The sequence below is a fragment of the Arachis hypogaea genome, chromosome 16, assembly GCF_003086295.3.
Source record: "Arachis hypogaea cultivar Tifrunner chromosome 16, arahy.Tifrunner.gnm2.J5K5, whole genome shotgun sequence".
Lineage (NCBI taxonomy): Eukaryota > Viridiplantae > Streptophyta > Magnoliopsida > Fabales > Fabaceae > Arachis > Arachis hypogaea.
The window spans coordinates 141,588,598-141,609,409 of record NC_092051.1 but is presented as its reverse complement, the minus strand read 5'-3'; the positions used below and the strand labels follow the sequence as shown (position 1 = coordinate 141,609,409).

The window sequence follows — 20,812 nt, the reverse complement described above, 5'->3', positions numbered from 1 at the left end:
AATGTCTACTTTCCAATGCCTTTGGAATCACCTCATTTGGAGCTCTGTAACTCAAGTTATTCTTGTTTGAAGTATACCCCCTCCCTTCAGGCTGTGAGGAGCAACGTTTCCAGCAACGTTGGAGCACCAACTTTGGCTCCAATGTTGCTTCTCTTTGCTTCCTTTCATGGATTTCTTGTTGCTTCTTTGCCTTCCCTTTTCTTAGCTTCTTCTTACCTATCATCAACCAAACAAAATGCATCAAAGTATTGCCTTAATCACAAGATAATGCATCATTCATAACATCAAACAATTCTTTGCATAAATCTCATGAAAATGCATCAAATTAACAATGTTTGATTGAATCAAGACAAGCATAAATTTCTCATCCAAATACTTACTTATTGCCTAAGAAATGCATGAAACTACTCTAAAACAAACTAAAAATGGCTTGTGAAACTAGCCAAGATGCCCTAGCATCAGCACTCCTTGAACTCAGTCATTGTGTCAAACTCCATACTCAACTCAAAGTACACTTCTCCATAGCCATAATCGGTTTGGTGCTCTAGCCATTGGTGTTTATTACCTCCCTCATCATCTGATAAAATAGGGGACACAAATGCTTCACTCTCATAAACATACTCCTTCTCTTCTTCACAATCAACTTTTTCAATAATGGGCTCAACACCCTTAGTGTGACTTGACCCACTTTTATCTTCTCTAGAACCAGGTTGGGCCTTAGAACTACTAAGCCCAGTATGTTGTCCACCTATATTGCCCCCCTGAACCAACTCTAACATTACCCCTTCTACTAGGACTAAAGTTGGGCCTAGCATGTTTCTTTCTTTTCCCCGCATACTTCTTTGAATTCGCCTTCTTCTTGTCCATATTCATAGTCCCAGCAGCCTTCTTGTCAGCACCACCCTTTTCATTATCACAATCATCTTTCTCATCAGTAGCCTTCTTATTAATATGCGTCCTCAACTTCATTCTATCTTCGTCACTATCAGTGTCACTACTCTTATCATATGCATCTGAAGGAGGATTGTATGCCTCATCCTCAGAACTTCCATCATCTTCAGCAGATGAGGATGAGGAGGAAGAATCCTTAACTTAGGCGGCAGCCTGACCTAAATCCTCGTTAACATAGCAAGGCTCACCAACTGGGTGTTCAAAGTATAAATTAAATTCTGAATAGTCATTTGTTAATAAACTGTTTCTTAAATCATTTATCTCAGAATCTCCCTTAATCACACGAAGACCAAATTCTAAATTTCGAGTTGTGGGTTCTAACCAATACATTGCAGCATAATAAGCATATCCTAAACTCTTTAGTAGTTCTTCTAGATGAAAAAATTCACTAAATCTAAGTCCATTGGAGAAAATTTATGTACCTTTCTATCCAAATACCGCAACACCCCATTACTATCATTCCCAAGTCTCCCACCATGGTGAAACACGAGTACTGCAAAGTTAGACATCTGCAGCACCAATAAAAGACAAATTCAGCAACAATAACAATAGTTAATAGGTAGATATATTTGAAAGTAATGTATATTATTTATTAATTTTAATGATTGATATATCAAATTTTAATAGATAGATTGACAAATTATAATGTAGATTATTCACTAAACAGGTCAATGTGAATTGTATATCAATTTATCTAAAATTCAAATAGATTAGTTCATACTAAATGATTTCAAGGTATACTTGTTTAAACTCTTGCAAAAATTTAAATAAAACTATGTAACAAGTTAATGAAAATCTATGACCAATGGAACATTTTGTGTGTGCGTATATGTGGTAGAGCAAATACAAATGTGATTTTCAAGAAGAGCATGTAAGATTTAGAACAGACACAATTTTGCATTGCAGTAGACTAAAATGCAAACTTATGAATAATAAGGAATTGAAGCATCAACTTCAACAAAACACATAAGTTTTTCAGTCAAAATATACAGAGCATATTTGTTATATTGATCCTAAGCCATGTTCTAATTCAACCATTTATGCAAAATTTGAATATAAACTATACTCCAAATCATAGGTTTCAAAGCATGTTCAATGGCAGAGAGTGTGAATAAAACCAGCTTCAACTTGATCATACACATGCAATGGCAGAGAGAGTGAGTAACTAAGCTTACCTCTCAACAGACAGTTCCTCTGTCATGGCGCCGTCAAAACACCGTCAATAGCTCCGTCGAGACCAACGTCTTCCTCCAAGTGAAGCGTCTTCAACGAATTTTGGAAGGGAGAGAATTAGGATTTTTTGCAATTCTAGAGAGTGAAAGAGGGGTTCTGTGTCATCACAATAGAATCCTCTTTTTTTAATAGAATTGTTAGGGGTCGGGTTGGGTGGCCCATTAATCTTCCCATCCAGCTTGGCATTTAACTGACATATCATTAACTTAACGTGCCAAATAGGCATGGTTAATTAGCTCTAGAGATAAATTATTAACGGAAGGGCTAACTTGTCTAACGGAGTTAAAAAATAGGGGTCGGAAAGGGTTTTTTTCTCTAGGGGCCTTGTTGTATTTTGATGTTATTGTTAGGGGCCGTTTAGGGTTTTTTCTCAATACGGTAGTGTGTTGCTTATTAGAATGACACAAGACGGGAATAGTAATATCCTTCCAGTGGTGTTTGCAATTGTTGAGTCTGAGAGTACGGAGTCATGGCAGTTCTTCCTAACCAACTTGAGATGACATGTGACTCTACAAGAAGGCCTGTTGATTATATTTGATAGATCTCAGGCGATTAAGGCTGCACTGAGAGCCGACGATAGTGGTTGGCACCCTCCCAAAGCGTTCCATGCTTATTATGTCAGACACATGGCTGCAAATTTCATGTGATGTCTCATTTCAAGTTTGTCCAAGGAAAGCGATATCTCGTTAATGCTGCTTATAATCAAAGCAAGGCTGGCTATGCGTGGTACATAGATGCATTGAGAGGTTTGTCGTGTGAGATGGCGGACTGGGCCGGTAGATTTAACAAAGAAATATGGTTAGAGCACTGTGATATTTGACGCGGCAAACCTGTCGGAACTAGGCCTAGTACTCCTGCATCGGTCGGTAGTCTGTGAACGGCTGAATAGAGATCTAATGTCCATCCTCAAACTGAACCCTCTAGCTATCATACCACTCCTGATGACGAGTAGGCCACCACACCTCCTCGCCCCGTCCAATGGTGGTCAGGAACCTGTCGACATTGACCGGGGTCCCAAGCACTGGCTGGTCGCCACCAAACTGACATTTTACCCAATCAACGTGGTGAAACTTGACAATGTTGAAACAGATGAGGGGAATAGCAGACATTCATGTCTCCTATTTTGCCTCCTCCTTCAGCCATAATGGGCACAGGGCATGTAGTGCAAGGTCGTCATGCGGCATCCATAGGAACTACAACGTAAGATGTAATATAATCATCAGTATTAGTTACTTACGCTGGATATGTAAGGTATTTAGTTGTAACTGAATAATAGAATTTCACATATCTCATGTAACTGTAACTGATCCAATATCAGACGCCATCGGAGGACTCTCTATTTGTGCTGGTGCCTACTCTGCTGGGTCATACCTATCAACCTGTGGACATATGCAACAATAACAGTGTATTAATTTAGGCAAGACAAATCAATCAATTAGATAAATGAAGAAGAAGAAAACCATGAGTACTACTAGTTACCTCGCAACCATGGGATACATCAGAACCTGTCTCTCAGGTGGACACCACTGAGAAAATCTATGGTATATCCACGAAACTATCAGTGGAGTGCATCCGACAATGTATGTGGTGTCTCGATATGTTGCAGAGTAAAAGGAGTGGTAGGTCCATGTAAGCACATCGGACCCCCAAGACAGACCGCGGCACCTCTGAAAGTCATCCAATAGTGGCAGCTACCGGAGATGGAGCTGATTATTTGACTTGTCAATCATTAGGTAATCCCCAATAGCAACAGTATGTCACATCTCGTGTACTATCGTAGGATGGCTGGATCAGCGGTATTGGGCATATGCCAAACTCGATCCCAAAGCCATGTCAGCTTGATGGATAAGGACTCTTTCCTCTGCGCACCCTACTGTTGACCATGAGGCTGCTTGGCACCAAGTAGCTGCTACATCCAATCCCAGGTCGAGTGCCCATATCACGTCTGAAAATCACGAAATCATCCACTCACTGGCTTCCCATGCATGCGTAGTCCGAGGTGGTATGCAACATCTTGCAGGGTGATAGTGCACTCATCCCATGGAACGTGAAAAGTGTGGGTCTTCGAACGCCAGCGCTCAATGAATACCGTGATCAGGGAGTTGTCAAACACGAAGTCCATGAGCAACACCGTGTCGCCGAACCCAGCCTCCCTCAAGTAAGGGACAATGGGATCCGGTGGTGCAAGCATGTGGCTCACTTGCCTAGGGAGAAGTAGGCGAGGCTTTTGTTAAAAAAATTAAAAACTGGAATAAAAAATCTATTTTAAAAGTAAACATTTAAAAGTTGAAATAAAAAATAAAGAATATACTAAACAAGTATTCCACGTTTCATAACTCAGTTATAAATAGAATAATTAATTTTTAAAGATTGACAGTTCAAAAAAAAATATCGATTATTCGTAAGTCTCATTAAAACATTGAACAACAGTTAAAAAAGGTAATATACATAAAAATTAAATTAATTAAAAACAACATGAAATAACAATTTACTTATAATCTAACTAATAACTAAAATTACACATATCCATTAATTGGACTGAAAAAAGATATCTACCAATTTTTCAAAATTAAAATAAAAAATATAGAAATCAAATTAAATAAATAACATAAAACAATAAACATTTAGTTCATAAAATAAGTTAACTAAACCTTAAACCATACCTATCAAGTAACACTTAATAATAATACATTGTATCACCTAACATATATTAATTTATAAAAGTACCCTCACAATGACTATAAATATATGCTTATTTAACTTAACTTCAAATAACAATACTAACCTGGAAGTTGATTGTCTCAGCGATATGCCACGTCGCGTTCACGCGGTTGATGTCCTCATTTGCGCACACCATAATCTCCGAATACTTTGATAATATGATTAGAAAATGTTAGAAGTGGGAGAAAAGTATAAGAAATGGATGGAAATGGAAGTCAAACAGCGCTGCAAACGAGTTCTATATATAGACATGCCTATCACTTATCTCGTTTGCTAATGGCATATGACTACCTGATGTCGTGCCTCATCTCGTTTACAGTGTAAATGAAATACGCACATTTTTATTTTTTTATACTGTAAACAAGATAAGACATAGAATTTAAATCGATAAAAACACTATAAATTATATATTTTCGTAATTTAAAAATTTATTTTATTTATTTAAAAGAATCCAAAGAAAAAAAGGGGAGAAAGAGAGATATAACTATTGTTGTTGGTGTTCAATAATAAGACAAAAAGAGAAAGGAAAAGTATATGGAACCAACTAATAATCAGCCAAGAATGGAACAACATAGTTAATTATAATTAATTTAATTTTATTAATTTATAATTTAATTTGTTTTTTAAATTATTGTTGACAACATACAAAACATGAGGGAAGATACGATAGTCATAGGAGAGAATCACGGAAACAGATGCGCTGAGCATTCAGTTTCACTACCCTGGGTTACCCTTTCCAACTAGCGCCGTCATTCTTTTTCTCTCCCCCAAGAAGCATAGCCGCCTACCTCCTCCATCGTCTTCACCCAATCACTCAAGTTGTGTCACCGTCGTCACTCCTCAACCGTGGGGGCCGCTTTTCATTCACTAAGAAGCCGCCGTTGGTGCAACACGTCCCCGGATGCCTTGCATGCATGTCACGTTGATCATCATCACTTGCTTGAGACCGTCCACATCAAATGATATAAACCGGGGCTCCGTCCTTGCTTTTCCTCGGTGAGTGCCGCTTTTACTCTAAAAGGAAGAAGTGGCCGTCGCGGCGCAAATATTCGGGAAAAAAAATTCTCCATGGAACGCTCACTTTCGGAAGGGGAACCGAATAGCACAGTGATCAATGCTAGTGAAAGCAATGATGAATTGAATGATGATGGCGTTGTTAATCAAGAGGGTTCATTGGTATGTTGTATGTTGTATATGTTAGTCTTGAATTGCATGATGTTATATGAGAACCTGAAGTGTGAATGTTTCTTTTCCATGTTTTTAGATGTTTTTTAAATTTATTTCTTTGAAAAAAATGTGGCACACCGACATTGCTAGTGGACATGTTAATAAGATATGATTGCAATTGAATACATTGGGTTGTGGAGAAGGCTATGCTTAGCTAATGTCATTGATACTAAAAATTCCAATAGAGATAGACATAGATAGTGGATATGGAAATTAATTGGGTTGTGTGGAAGACATGTAAGATCTATGTTGGAAAAGACAAAATTATTGGTAGTTTATATTGCTCCTAAATGTGCGAATAGTCCAAGATCCATTTCAATCTCATTGTGTTGTCCGTCTATGTCACAATGCATGCAATCAATCACATGTTGTTAATGATTCATTGATTCCTAATAGAATTTTTTATTAAAATGTGTGTTGTGAAGGCTTCTTATTCATGGTAATTAGATGACTAGTTTTTGGAAAAATTTGGAGAAATAATTTGTTTACTTGAGATAGTTATAAAGTTTGATTGAGTGCTATATGTGTTTCCATTTATTTGTTGATATGTTTTGTTGGATTGCTTCATTATATAGTAATGGTCATAAGTAGATTAAAGTTTTGTCCCGATTGTCTTTAATTGAAGGTCGACGAAATCACCGACGCAATGGTGACGAGAAATGATGAGTTGGATTTAAGACACGAGGTTTGAAGTATTTCTTATTGTGTGTTAGCACGTTATAGTTACCACTTTGATATTATCTTTAATTTGTATTTGGTTCTGTGAATTGGCTTTATAGTTGCCAAATCATAGTGGGCTCAGTGAAGAGGAAATCTCAGTTATAGGAATGAGATTTGATTCGCTGCATTTGGCACAGGAGTTTTATGCAAGTTATGCAAAGAAATTGGGGTTTGTAACTAAAGTCAGGAACACGAACTTCAACAAGATGCGGAAGGACGCAAAGATACCCATTAATCAATCTCTTCACTGCACTCGAGAGGGTTATCGAGAATCTTGTGTTAAGGCAGTAACTAGGTCAAACAGAATAACAGCCACGAGATGCAAAGCAAGAATGTATGTCATGTTGGACAGGGAGAAGGAATGTTGGGTTGTGTCCAGGGTAGAATTGAGGCATTCTCACCCCTGTTCAGCTGAGAAAGCTGTGTCCACTATCATGAGTACTGGGAGCTGACCATGCATGCCAAGTGCATCATTACGGATAACGACGAGGCTGTCATAAGACCCAACAAGACATATCTAGCACTGACAAACGAAGTTGGTGGGTCTTCAAACCTGGGTTTCTCAGAAAAGGATGTCAGAAATTACATTACAAGCAATCTCCGATGCTCCGATGACAATGCGGACTTCAATGGGATGATGAATTATTTCGTTCAAATGAAGGAAATCAATCCCAACTTCTTTTATGCCATAGATGTTGACGATGCTAATAAATTTAGGAGTGCACTCTGGGTAGATGCAAGGTGCAGGGCTTCGTATGAATATTACAGAGATGTGGTGTCATTCGACACCACGTACAGGAGAAACAGGTCTGTATAATTATTGGTGAATTGCAGGAGCAGTTATCTGTTAAATTTGTCATGTTACCTTACATTTTCTTTTGATGTATTCTCAGGCATGGTCTACCGTTTGCATCCTTTGTCGGTGTAAACCACCATGGGAAGTCTACTCTTCTTGGCTGTGCTTTACTTGGCAGTGAGGAGATCCCTAATTTCGAGTGGGTGTTCACGCAGTGGGTGAGATGCATTGGGACTGCGCCAAAGGAGATCATCACTGACCAGTGCAAGGCGATGGCTGGTGCTATAAGGAAGGTCCTACCTGATACTGTCCACAGATGGTGCATATGGCACATAATGAAGAAAACACAATTCAAGCTTGGTGGCTACGCTAGGTACGGAGAGTTGAGTGCAATGATGAATCACATTGTGTATAACTCTCCTTCGAGTGAATCGTTTAAAGTTGATTGGGCTGCTTTCATAAAAAAATTTGCGTTAGGCCAGAACAGATGGTTAGCAGGTCTGTGATCGTTAAATTAAATCCTGTCTGTTGGTTTCATGTTGCCTATTTATTCATTTAATTTTATTACTGCCGGGTGTTTCCGTTATTATGTTTTTTTTCTTAAGAAACGTAACTGAATTTTCTACCTTGTTATGTCAGTGGATGTTCTTTTCAATACACATACTGATGTTTCTTTTCATAGTGTGTCTGGATATTTTTTTTATTTGTTTTATCGATGCTTTGTAAGCTGTCATCCTGTTGGAGGTGGAGCTGTTGTGCGTCCACTTGGTCGTCTTTCCTTTGATACCTGCCTACTCTCTCCACAGACTGAGCCCCCCTGTTTGAAGTGATAGCATGAACCAAATTAACTATAGCGAAGTAAATTTGTTAACATGATAAAGCATCGTGTTTACCCTCGGCGGCACCGAATCCTTTCGCCCACGCTTCTGTGGTACTTTTTTTCCCGTTTTCCTCCTTGCAGCTTGCGGTGAACGACCCTTTATGTCCTCAACTTCACCCTGTCTAGTCAAAAGATGTCCCTGGTTTAAGAAACGAAGAGAATCAATGATCTTAATCGAATCCCAAGGCACCTCCAAAAGAGAAACCCGAAACAGAATGATAAAACATCAAGAAACATACTTAGAGTCAACGAAAAAAGGAAAAAATAAAAAAACATATTGACTCATCTGATAGGCATTTTCGACCTTCATAGTGGCATAACTTAACCTTTTACGAGAGTGAAATGAGTATCTCGGATATAATATACTGCGCCTTCTTTTCTAGCCTCTCCGAGCTCCACGCATCGAGCCATGGCTCAGGCTCAAGACAGTTGTCGAGCAGACCGTATTGCAACCGCTGAAAATAGAGGATCTACACAGAGGACGGGCACAAGTCATTTTATACATGAAGGAAAACCAAGTTGAATATACTATTAAGTTGCACAGTTAGCATGAGATATGGTACAAGATTCTATAAGGCTGGCAGTCAATTGGAATATAGCAAGCGACATAGAACTAGTGACAAGAAACATTCAGATGAAATCATACACCGAAGCATCCAAAATTAGTAGACAAAGATTCAAGTAAATCATCAACATATCAGTAAATATCATACAAATAACAGTACTAGAGACTGAACTCTCCAAACTAATGTAAAGCAAATTACTATTATACAGTTTATTTTGTTCATAAAACAACGGCATACTGAATTTGGTAATGGTTATTGCGTCATACCAGCATGACAAACATGCAGCCTTCACACGTTTTTTTTCCTTTCAGCTTATACTTTTCGACTGCCTGGTCAAACCACTTCATAGTTTCCAACGGCCAATTGAATCTCCGTGGATCAAAAACATCTAACACGGCGTAGATGTGCCATGGAGAGAGAACCTGTTGAGTGGTGGGGCACATGAACATTTTCATCACCACCAGTAGAAAGTATCTCCTGAACTCTATTCTATCTGATTCTGTGGCCATTGGACAACTGTAAACTAAATCACAAAGCTCGGTTGTTGTCCGTCTATGGAACCTTTTTTGAATGGCCACGTGGGACTGATTACTCTCATCGAGAGCTGGAAATGGATCCCCTACAACATGTTCATGTGTTATTGCATGGTAATATTTCCATGCCCAAAGATATTTATGCCAGCACGCCTATGCAAGACTAGGTAATTAAGATATCGGAACTTACCTTGAGACGGAAGGCCGAAGACCTTCCCGATTAACTCAGCATTGAGGCGGATGTTGCCTATGTCGAGTACAAAAGTTCTCTGCTTTACTTGATATGACTCAGCCAGGTGAACCATGATGGCTTGCTTTACAGACCAATTTGGAACACGCCTCAAGAATCCGAATCCGATCTCATCAATCTCCGCAAGCTTCTCAACAGAGTTATTTTCAGATAGTGTTCTCATCATGTTATGTATGTAGCTGGGCGAGCATCGGGACTCTAACAATTTCTGTTAATTGTTACACAAACGGTAAGTCACACATACGATAATATGAATGGTAATCTGCGAATGGTAAACATCATGTTACCTTTTTCCCCATGTTGGTTGGTTTTGCTGCAAATCAATCCTGCTACGGTCTCACAGAAAACAGCCCCTAAACATTTAACGGAAACTGCTGTACAAACATCATAGGCAACATCAGAAGAGTTCTCAATAAAACATGGTTGATGATGCAACATGAAACCCACATCAATTAATACCATATCAAACCAACATTCGAAGTAGTAATTCTAACTACAGAAATATCCATTCGCTAGTTATAGCAATTTAGCAACATCCAACAAAGTGGTTCCTGAAGCTAATCATAGATTACAAAACAAGAATAAACCATTTCAAATTCTACGTTCTAGGTATCTAATAAACACCAAGAGATGTAGTAACACCACCAACAAATATTGGCGAAGAAATCAAATTTACTTGCTGGTTGTTTATAAAATCAGTTCAGACCCAATCTCAGTTCGAAAATAAATCACAATTATTGTTCTTTTAATTAGCTTGAGTGACTAATATTTCAATATACATATTCTTAATTTATTAAGTGCACGTACATATATGGAAATTGAATCCTTGCAAAGAACCGCTTACAGTTCAATTTGAAAAATGCATACCATAAGAAATTTGCAGTTGTGTCTATTTCAGGTACAAATGATCAGTGCATATAAATTTAATTTCTACGATAATAATATTTGCAAATGAAAATTAAGCTGTACTAAACAAATAAAATCATATTTAATATCAGTCATCACAGAACTCAGCTCGCTATGTTCCACCAACATCATGAGCTCACTGTATGTATAGTAAATAAAGCTCATCATCTATAATACAAGTACAAATTATTTAATCTTTATATAGGCTTAACTCTGGCAATTGATGAATTGCCTAAATTTTATTGGTGAAAAAATCAAATTTTCTTGCTGGTGGTTTATAAAATCAGCTCAAACCCAATTCCAGTTAGAAAATATATCACAATTACCATTGAAGTACCTATCTTACCCCCCAATGAATTTAAAAAAAAAAACACTTCTTAACCAAAGATTACAAATAAGCCCATAGCATAAAGCTCCAAGGAAGAAACACCATTCAACAATAAAACATGTATAAATAAAGACATGGTCTTTAAATATATGTTCCACTTGGTAAAGAACTACATACACCCAAAAAGGGTCAAACAGTAACAATTTCAGAAACAACAATAGCACCATTCACGTGTTCCTCATCAGCTTCTTTGGATTATCATCAAAGTTCTAATTTTATGTTTCTTGAAAACTTACAAACTCCAACAGATTTCATCTAAAACCTCGTATAAATGTGTAATCAGAAAATCAAACTTTTTTCGATTGGGTTTTATCTATTAAGAACAGACCCAAATTCAATTAGGGATCAAGAAAAAAAAAGTACCTGTAATGAAACTTCCGAATAATAGGAAAAGATACAGCTAATACTCTTGACAACCACCAGTGATGCACCGAGGTTATATTACCTGAGCAAAACCAACATAGAAGAAACACCCACTCAATTAAAATTCACCATTACCACTACACAGAAAATCACGTCCAATTCTGTTTTCAAAACATGCATAGGAAATCAGAGGAAACATCTACCATACCTGATAATTGGTGAGACGATCAGAAGATACTGGGCTGGAGAACTGGAGGAACACCGGCGGAAGGCGCAGCTGCAACAGGAGGCTTCCGATGCGCCGAGTATACTTGCATGCAGCCGCAGAGTTCCCGAAGGCGCGGAGGCGCGAGGCGGGTTGAGGCTTCAGCACGGGGTTGCGGCGGCCGGAGAGGACAGGGAAGAGGGTTCCGCGATTTTCCCGGTGGTGTGGCGCGTGTGAAGATGTTTTTGAAACTTCTGGTAAAACGGTGAAAGTAGGGTTTTTGATGAGGGTTATTCTGGTTTACCGTGGGTTAATTTTTGGGATGTTGGAGTCAATTGGGCTTCCGATTCCAAGCCCAACTGCATTTGGCTGATTCTTGGCTTATAGAGAATTGGTTCCCTAGCATTATTGGAAGAGAAATGAAACATTATTTAAAAAAAAATTGTAATTTTAAACAAATAAACCATAATGGGTATTCTTTATAATTAGTTTAGACAATCGTTACACTACAATCTAATAATACATACACACTTAATAGCAAAAAGAAAAAAAATTTATTGGTAATTTAACTTTAGATATTTCTTCAAATATTATTATTTTTTAGGAATTATGGACATATTGAGAGCTAAATTATTAGAGCTTAATTTTAATATATTAACAATATAAAGAATTTTGTATAACTATCTAATTATATTCATATATTTAAATGACTTTTGAAATTATAAGTTTAAAAATTAATTATTTTTATAGATATAACAATACTAATTAGGTGTCTACATAAAACTATTTTATAGTGATAGAGCATGAAAATTGAACAAATTATTAATATCATAAGTTTTTGTAGACTAAAATTGTTAACTGTAATTCAATAAATTATTTGAATAAAAAGTGTTTCAAAGCATTTATTAAAATTATTATTAATTCATTATTTTGTATTTTTTTAATAAATATATTAAAAACTTAAATTTTATAACTTTGATACTAATTATTTATTGATAATTTTATTATTAAAATAAATGAAATAAACACACTTATTAGCAAAACTTTTAATAAAGTATAATCCATATATATATATATATATATATATATATATATATATATATATATATATATATATATATATATATATATATATTATATCGTTATGTTTAATTTGATAGATATTTTAGATTGGCGTAGCCTGATATAACGTTGTTATGATAATGTTACCCTTTTCCTCTTGAAGCATATGCTTATCAAATGGGCATTATGGAACTTATCAAATGAAAAATAAAAACAATAAAATAAATTAGGTAAATATTCTTTCTCATCTCCTGTCATCTATTCCAAAGAAAAAGCGTCTTTTTACAATTGGGAAATTCTAAATTAAATTTTAATTATTTAGATAATAAATTTAAATAACTTTTGTTATTAGTTTAAGCAATTTTGATATATTAATAAGTCATTATTTATTTTTTCCTCTGCCGTGGGCATGCTGATTTTTTTTTTTTAATACTTCTTTGCAAAATCTGGAATCTGAATGTATTTTTACCTTTTTTTTTTTTGGAATATCTCCTATTTTTCACTTATATATTTTTTTATTTTTCTTAAGTTGTGTTTGTTTATAAAGATAGGATACTGATACAGAAATACAAAATCGTGTTTGACAGAAGAGACATGAACAGAAATAATGTGTCCAGAAACACTGAATTAATATATTTTGTGTCTATCTTGACATGAAGGACACAAAAACACTAACAAAGAACACAACTTATTTTTCATTTTTTCTTTTATTATTCTTGTTAATTTTTCATAATTATAATTTTTATTATTATATTTTTCGTCTGAAATTTTTTGAATGAAAAAAAGAGCATAAATTGAATTTTTATAATTTGTTCTAGTTTATCACCAAATAGAATACAAGAACACAAAATTTTATGTCTCTGTCATTTATGTCTTATTTTTAGTATCTTGTCTTGTCCTGTTCTCAGAAACAAATGCAGCCTTAACTGACATCCATGGACCAAACAAATTTTCTACCTGATTCTCTGCTCTAACAGCAACGGTCGCATTATTTAAAGCATATTCCTTTCCTTTTTTGGAAGTATTCTGAGATTTTAATGTCCAGATTCTGATTTTGTGTGATTAATTGCTCTTTCCTGTTTTGTTGATTCTTACTATTAATGGTTTCTTGACTTTGCTCCTTTCCCTTTTCAGCATTTGTCGCTAAACCTCAATTTCCACCGACCGCTGCCGCTGCCACCGTGGGGCTGTCACCTGGTGATTTCTGATATTGATTCAGCTTGTGACCGTATCTCCCGCACTTAAAACAGATTTGGTGAAGGTCCTCGTATTCGATGTAAAATTCTTTGTCTAAAGTTGAGAAAAAGGGAACTAACGTGTTCCTTAGATCAATTTCGACGCAAATATGAGGAAATTTTTTTCTAGAGTGGATGGAGGTTAATTCGTCAACCTTAAGCATCGTACCCAAAGATTTTTCAACCTTCCAGAAAAAATATTGATTGTACAACTCTACTAGCAAATTAGGAATGCGCACCTACACAGCAATTTCTGCACTTGTGTTTCCATTGGCATAAAGAGGCGTCTCCATCTTTGCACAAGAAGATAGTGGTTCACGATCATTCATAGTCTCTCAAACAATGCATGATCACAGTCTTCTTGACTTCCGAAGCTCACGAGAAAGAAGTTTCCTACTAGATCCATGACCCGGATAAAGCCTTTCTTAGCCCACTGCACCCATCGGTCTATAGCTTGGAGATTAACCAGTTTTTCAAGAGACTTGACAATCAAGGAGAACTTCCATGGTCGACACCATTCTTCATATTCTTCTAGAGACACCTCAGTGTTAGGCTTTGGATTGAAGGAGTCTGATTCTCTATATTTATATCCATGGAGTCGAATTCAGCGATATAGTCTTCTGCCATAAGTTCAACAATTTTATCCGGATTTAATTTTTCAGATTTATTGTTGACTACCATGTCACGATATGATTTGTTCTGCTGTTGGCCAGTTTCTAGGACAATAATGTCCCTAATATGCTGATTGGTTATAGGAGCTTCATCTGACTCCATCTCTATTTTTGTAGACTTGTCCTCTATGTCTTTCATGAATCTTCATACTAATTAGCCCCATTCATCTTTATTTTTTTTGTGCTCCTCGTGATGAAATCCTCTTTTTCCGGCGATCTTTTGTCGACTTCAATAGATTGATTTTCGGTGTTTATAGGGAGAGAGAAACAAAGATATATTATTTTTTTTGTCTTTAAATCTTGGGTCCTCCTACAAATAAAAAAAGTTATTATTTATATAAAAAATAAAAAATATTATTTATATATTAAAATTAATTATTATATAATTATATATAAATATATATTTTATTTAATTTATTTTTAATATATATTTTATATTTTAATATATTTTATATTAATAACTAATTTTAATAGATAATTTTAATATATTATTTATAAAGACAGCTTAAATTAGTAACATAAACTATTTTCATAAATTATTTAGATGATTTTTGAATTATAAAAAGATGTTTTATCACTTAAAAAGAAATAATAAAAATTATTAAAAATTATTATTTTTAATTATTAATTTAATAATTTAATAATATATTTTATTTTATATTTTTAAATATTAATAATTAAAAATAATAAATTTTCATCGTGGTTGGATTTTTTTGTCACTCGAACAAAAGGTCAGACAGCAAAGGAGTATTTAATAAAATAAAATAAAATACAATATAATATTGAGGTCCATAATAACTCTTTGTTTCACACATACATATGCATTGATATGTGCATCATTCATGATTCATCATCAAACGTAGTCGTTCTCAGCAACACGGTCCAAAAAGTCAGTGCAGCGAAAACGGACGATCCGAAGAAGAATACTGAATACCCTTTTTCATTTCTCTCTCTCTCTCTCTCTCTCTCTAGAATAATCTTCTTCTTCTACCATTTCTCACTAATAACTCATCAGTAAGACAAACCTCGTTTTCTACATTTCACCATTTTTCTCTTCAATTCACTCTCACACAACCTTTTCTCTCTTCAGTAAATATAACGCTTTATTATTTTTATTTTCTTATTATTTTTCACTCTCTTGTTTTTGTATTTTATGTACTCGGCGATCTTCAGGATCAGCTTGATCTTAATATAAATGGGAATCTTCTAGAACAAAACCCAGGTATCCCTTGTCTTTTTGTTCCAAATGCTGTTTTATTTTTTTGATTTTTTTTTCTGATTTAAAATTCGTTAACTTTCTTATATTTTGGTCTCGGTTTAGCTAAATCTCTTGACAATTCTCATGTGATCATTTTCTTTTTTGTCGTTCCTGTTTTGGTTTCAGAGGAAAAAAAGAAATTGAAGACCTGAAACTCTGACAGGTGAAATAAAGAATAAATAAAAAAAGATAAAACTCTTTTTTTTATTCCTCTCCCCAGTTTTTTGTTGTTTCTGTTATTGGATTATGGCTGTTGCTGAGAATGCCGGGGCCAAAATCGGTGCTTCAAGTGAAGATTTGGAAAAAAGTGTAGTGTCATCTGACTCAAATGCCCCAAACGAAGAACTGGAGAATCCGAAACCCCGAAATGGTTCTGTTGGAAACGGTGTAGAGACCGATCAGAATCTCAACGGTGTTGATGGCGTTGCAGCCACTGTCTCAGTCCCTAACGGCAATCACAAACCCCAAATGGGTCAGATGCAAAATGGTTTGGACACAAACGGTGGTGGTGTCCAGGGGCAGCAGGTTGTGGCGAACAATGGTGGCGGCGGAGGTGGGTTCAAGATGGGCCATCAGATAGGTAATGGAGTGATGAATGGAGGAGAGGACGGCGAGAGCTTCAAACGCGAAATGAGGGATTTGGCTGAGCTCTTGTCAAAGTTGAACCCTATGGCTGAGGAGTTTGTGCCCTCTTCACTTGCAAAGAATCATGGGTACTTGCCCGGAGCTGGAGGGTTCGGTTTCCCTAACAATTTGCTACTTCCTGCAAATTTTGGCAATGCTAATGGACAGCCTAATAGAAGGGTATGAATAGAATTTTGGTTGTTTTGTAATGTTTCTTTAGAACATTATATTGGTTATGAAACTATGCTTCTAGCATAGAGGTTTGTTTCACTATGGTTTATTAAGATACTAACATGTTGCAGAGAAAGAATGGCTACAATAACCAGGGGAAGCAAAGAGCAAATCATAAAATAGAAATGGAGAGACGGGAAGAGATGATTAGGAGGACTGTTTATGTCTCCGATATTGATCAACAAGTGAGATTAGAACTCTATTTGTCTTGTGGATTCTCTTGTTTTAACTAGCTTGCAATGATTGTCGGGTGAGGGTGGTTGTTTTATGGCTTTGTTTTACCCGTTGTTTGTAATTAGGTCACTGAAGAGCAACTGGCAGCTCTCTTTCTTAACTGTGGCCAGGTAAATGTTTTGTTTTGTATAATAATGTGTTTTTTCATTCGCGATAATGGAGGACCATGCTAGTGAAATAACTCATTTTTCATGGTGTGAAGGTCGTTGATTGCCGTGTATGCGGGGATCCAAATTCTATTCTTCGTTTTGCCTTCATTGAGTTTACGGATGAAGGTAAGACATAATTGACAAATATGTTTGCTTCATATGGTGCAAATATAGACATTTCACTGTACTTACAGTCCTATTCCCACAGATGGTGCAAGAGCTGCTTTGAACTTGTCTGGCACCATGCTTGGATATTACCCGGTGAGAGTGCTGCCATCTAAAACTGCCATTGCACCTGTTAATCCGTCATATTTGCCCAGGGTAAGTTTTTCGTTGAAATGACTAACACGTGATTTTTAGATTGGCATTTAAAGCTATTTAAGATATTGAGAGTCACGTGAAGATGATCGAATGAGCTAACAATCTCTCCTTTCCTATATTGGATTTGTAATGGTTTTATACTTTTCAGTCTGAAGATGAAAGGGAGATGTGCTCAAGAACTATTTATTGCACAAATATTGACAAAAAGGTAGTTTAAGGTTTAACCTTGTCTTATTATCTTGATAAGAACAATTAATCAGTCTTTGCTTTAAATGTGGCTCATAATTCTTGAATTTTCTATTGTTGTTATTAATGCAGGTTACTCAAGCTGACGTTAAACTCTTCTTTGAATCTCTTTGTGGAGAGGTTTGTAGATTTTCACCGCAACATGCTTATTTGTTTTTGGTTCAATTATCTTATGATTTATATGATTTTGGTATATTTATCTAGGTTCAACGCTTGAGGCTTCTTGGGGATTACCATCATTCGACTCGAATTGCATTTGTCGAGTTCACAATAGTAATTACTCGTTTACTTCTTGATTTCTATGTTTTACATTTTATTCAAATTATAACTCTTTAACATTGAAAGTTGTTGGCGTTGCATTTATCATAGTGGAATGCTACCCTTTTTTTTTCTCTCTCTTTCTCTAAAATTGGATTCTCTTTGTGCTGCAATATTTGATATCTCCTTTCGTTATTTCTTTGCCCAAACTCCTTTTTTCTCAAAATAATCATTTTTCCAGCATATGAATGACTAAAATGACTTAACATTGCTTTTATATGTATATATATGAATATGATACATGATAACCTTAACATTATAAGACTTGAATTACTTACACCACTCAGTAAATTTATATCAAATATATTTTTTGTCAATCCAATTTTTGACGTAGAATTATCTATCATGTGCCTTTTTTTGTCAAAAAATGGAAAACCGGTTTTTTTTGGGGGGGGGGGGGGGGACTAGCTCTTGGTTTTTATATGTTTTGAAATATATATTGTCTTGATACATAATAAATGTATTGAACAATATCATATTGATATAATTTTTGTTGGCACTCTTTTGACAGTTAATGTGAAACTTAATGAGAATGATCAATATGATGTAAACTTCGATTCAATAGTAGATTTCATGAGAAGCACATAAAGTTATTTATTGGTGCAACTTTGTTACAATTTTCTGCATATTATCTGTAATCTAGGCTTACAGAATTTGTCAGTTGCTTGTTTGTGACCGCTTGCTTTTCTATACGTGTGATAGAGATTGAAAATTAGACCTTTGATGTCCATGCAGTCGACATAAGTAGTGGTGTAACTGTGTAAGGTGTCATTAGAGCTACCACAGAATAGAAGAGAGATTGGGAGTTGGCGAAATTAATAATGTGCTATGCAAAAGGTTTCAAGAGGTATAGATGGTCTGGTCTGTCACTATGGCATTTCCCTTATTCTAAGATAACAAATAGATAAGCATAGTGTTACTTTATTACTCATTATACTGTGTTTACTGTGCTTCAGTATGATGCTTTGGTGAAATTTAACTCTGGGCCATGAAAGAATGGTGCCAATTAGTCTTACTTCACAATAATCTGTTTTAAAGGATGAACCAATTTGAGCAGACAGATTTCACGGAAGTGTGGGAATTGCACTGTAAAGCAACTATCCCCGCCGTCCATCTGCACAAAGTTTATTTTATGAATAGGCTTATATTTATGTCTTGTTGTTTGCTTAGTCAGAGCTGATCTTTAGTTGCTTGCATATTGGTTCGATATTGTTGCTTGCCCAATGAGGTTTTTTTTTGGTTTCATCCCTATCTTGTTTCTACAATGATCAAAATTTTTCTTCTTGCACCATAATAATTTAAATGCATTAAAGCTCCCACTCATCAAAATGGTTCTTCTCTTACCTTTCTCTTTAGGTTCCTTTTATCATCTAGGCTTTGTACGGCTCAACTTACATTTTTTCCCCCCACGTATGATGCATCTTTGGAGTTGGATTTTGTTTCTCGCTTGGGTGTTCTTGGCCTATTTGTCCCTAGTCAATGTAGTATGTGCATAAAGATTGTAAGCTTTATATCACTGATATTGTTTAAATGTAAGTATATAACATCATTTATGTGCTTCAGTCTAAGTGTCTAACAATTGAAATTTTCTGGACAAGTGATTCATGGCATGGTATTGCAGTCTCTATGATGAAGTGATGTAGAGTACAATCTTTGTTGTCTCTAATTCTTATAAATAAGAAAGATAAATTTCAGCACAAGATAAGGATGCCTATACATTGTCCACTCTTGAATCCTAAAGGGTTCTTATTTGAGGGGACATGTTAACACATAGTCATTTATATTTCTCTGTCAAATACCTTCAGCTTTTTGAAAAGGATGGCTGAAATTATCACTTGATTTGCTTTTCTATTTCTTGGTTTAAATAGTTCCATGTTGTAGTTTAGAGAAGCACCAGTTGTCAAAAAGGATTGGAATCTCAATGATGCCAGTAGATTAGTTCAGGGTAATCCAATAGCTAGAGGTAGAGAAAAACTCATCAAAACTATAGATGAAACTAATAAAGAAGATTGTGGACACGACAGCAATATTTGATCAATGTAATTTGTCTCATCCAGTGGCACAATGCTTAGGTGTTGTTATTGTAGTAGTATTTCCATGTGGTTGCAGCTAAAAATTAACTCCTTTCTTTCAAATACGGATTGTTATTTGACTGTCTAATGATTTTCCGTCATATTCGCAGGCTGAAAGTGCAATTGCTGCTCTGAACTGCAGTGGTGTGATTTTGGGTACGCTGCCGATAAGGTTCGATTAACAGACTAACCTTAATTTTATCCATAAACTCTTGATCTCCTTTCATATTACTTAAACTATTTTTATGTTTAATATGCAGGGTAAGTCCATCGAAGACACCAGTCCGTTCTCGGGCACCTCGTGGCTCAGTGCATTGACTCATCACTCATCATTCCATGTCTTTTGGTGTTCATTGCTGCTCAGATATCTTTACATATATACATACAACAAATATTTCCTAAGGTACCTGTGGCGATTAGTTGTGGTTAAAGTCCGGCGTTATGCTATCCTTGTTTCCTGCTTGGGAGTTATGGATATTGTGTTTAGTTCGTAGAGTTGGATGGGGCCTCAAGAGGATCTTAATGGCTTAATTTATGACAATGTGACTGTTTATCTCGAAATGAGACACTTTTGTTGTTCGAAGTTCCTCGCGCACTGGAATTTCTTGAAAAAGAAACTAGTTACAAGGCTTTGTTCCTCGTTAGCGGTTAA

At 35.8% G+C, this 20,812-nt stretch overlaps 2 protein-coding genes across 6 annotated transcripts; both read left to right on the top strand.

The window, feature by feature from the left end:
* The first annotated feature begins 7,306 nt into the window (after positions 1–7,306).
* On the top strand, positions 7,307–8,154 carry LOC114925524 (protein FAR1-RELATED SEQUENCE 5-like). Its single transcript, XM_029293895.1, has 2 exons — positions 7,307–7,659; positions 7,746–8,154. The coding sequence occupies exons 1-2, from the start codon at positions 7,307–7,309 to the stop codon at positions 8,152–8,154; spliced, it is 762 nt and encodes a 253-aa protein (XP_029149728.1).
* A 7,357-nt stretch (positions 8,155–15,511) lies between these two features.
* On the top strand, positions 15,512–20,812 carry LOC112755397 (polyadenylate-binding protein-interacting protein 12). 5 transcript variants are annotated; one of them, XR_003178987.3, is made up of 13 exons: positions 15,529–15,721; positions 15,881–15,929; positions 16,092–16,769; positions 16,892–17,005; positions 17,120–17,164; positions 17,257–17,329; positions 17,412–17,524; positions 17,673–17,732; positions 17,843–17,890; positions 17,975–18,043; positions 18,824–18,935; positions 20,271–20,332; positions 20,421–20,812. XR_003178987.3 is itself a non-coding variant. In XM_025803459.3 (12 exons), exons 3-12 carry the CDS (start codon positions 16,212–16,214, stop codon positions 20,476–20,478), a joined length of 1,200 nt encoding a protein of 399 aa, XP_025659244.1. In that variant the 5' UTR covers positions 15,512–15,721; positions 15,881–15,929; positions 16,092–16,211; the 3' UTR covers positions 20,479–20,812. The 5 variants fall into 5 exon arrangements, 3 of the variants coding, with proteins under 3 accessions (XP_025659244.1, XP_025659246.1, XP_072077460.1); XM_025803459.3 differs by lacking the exon at positions 18,824–18,935 and having other exon boundaries at positions 15,512–15,721; XR_011874605.1 differs by lacking the exon at positions 18,824–18,935 and having other exon boundaries at positions 19,445–20,332.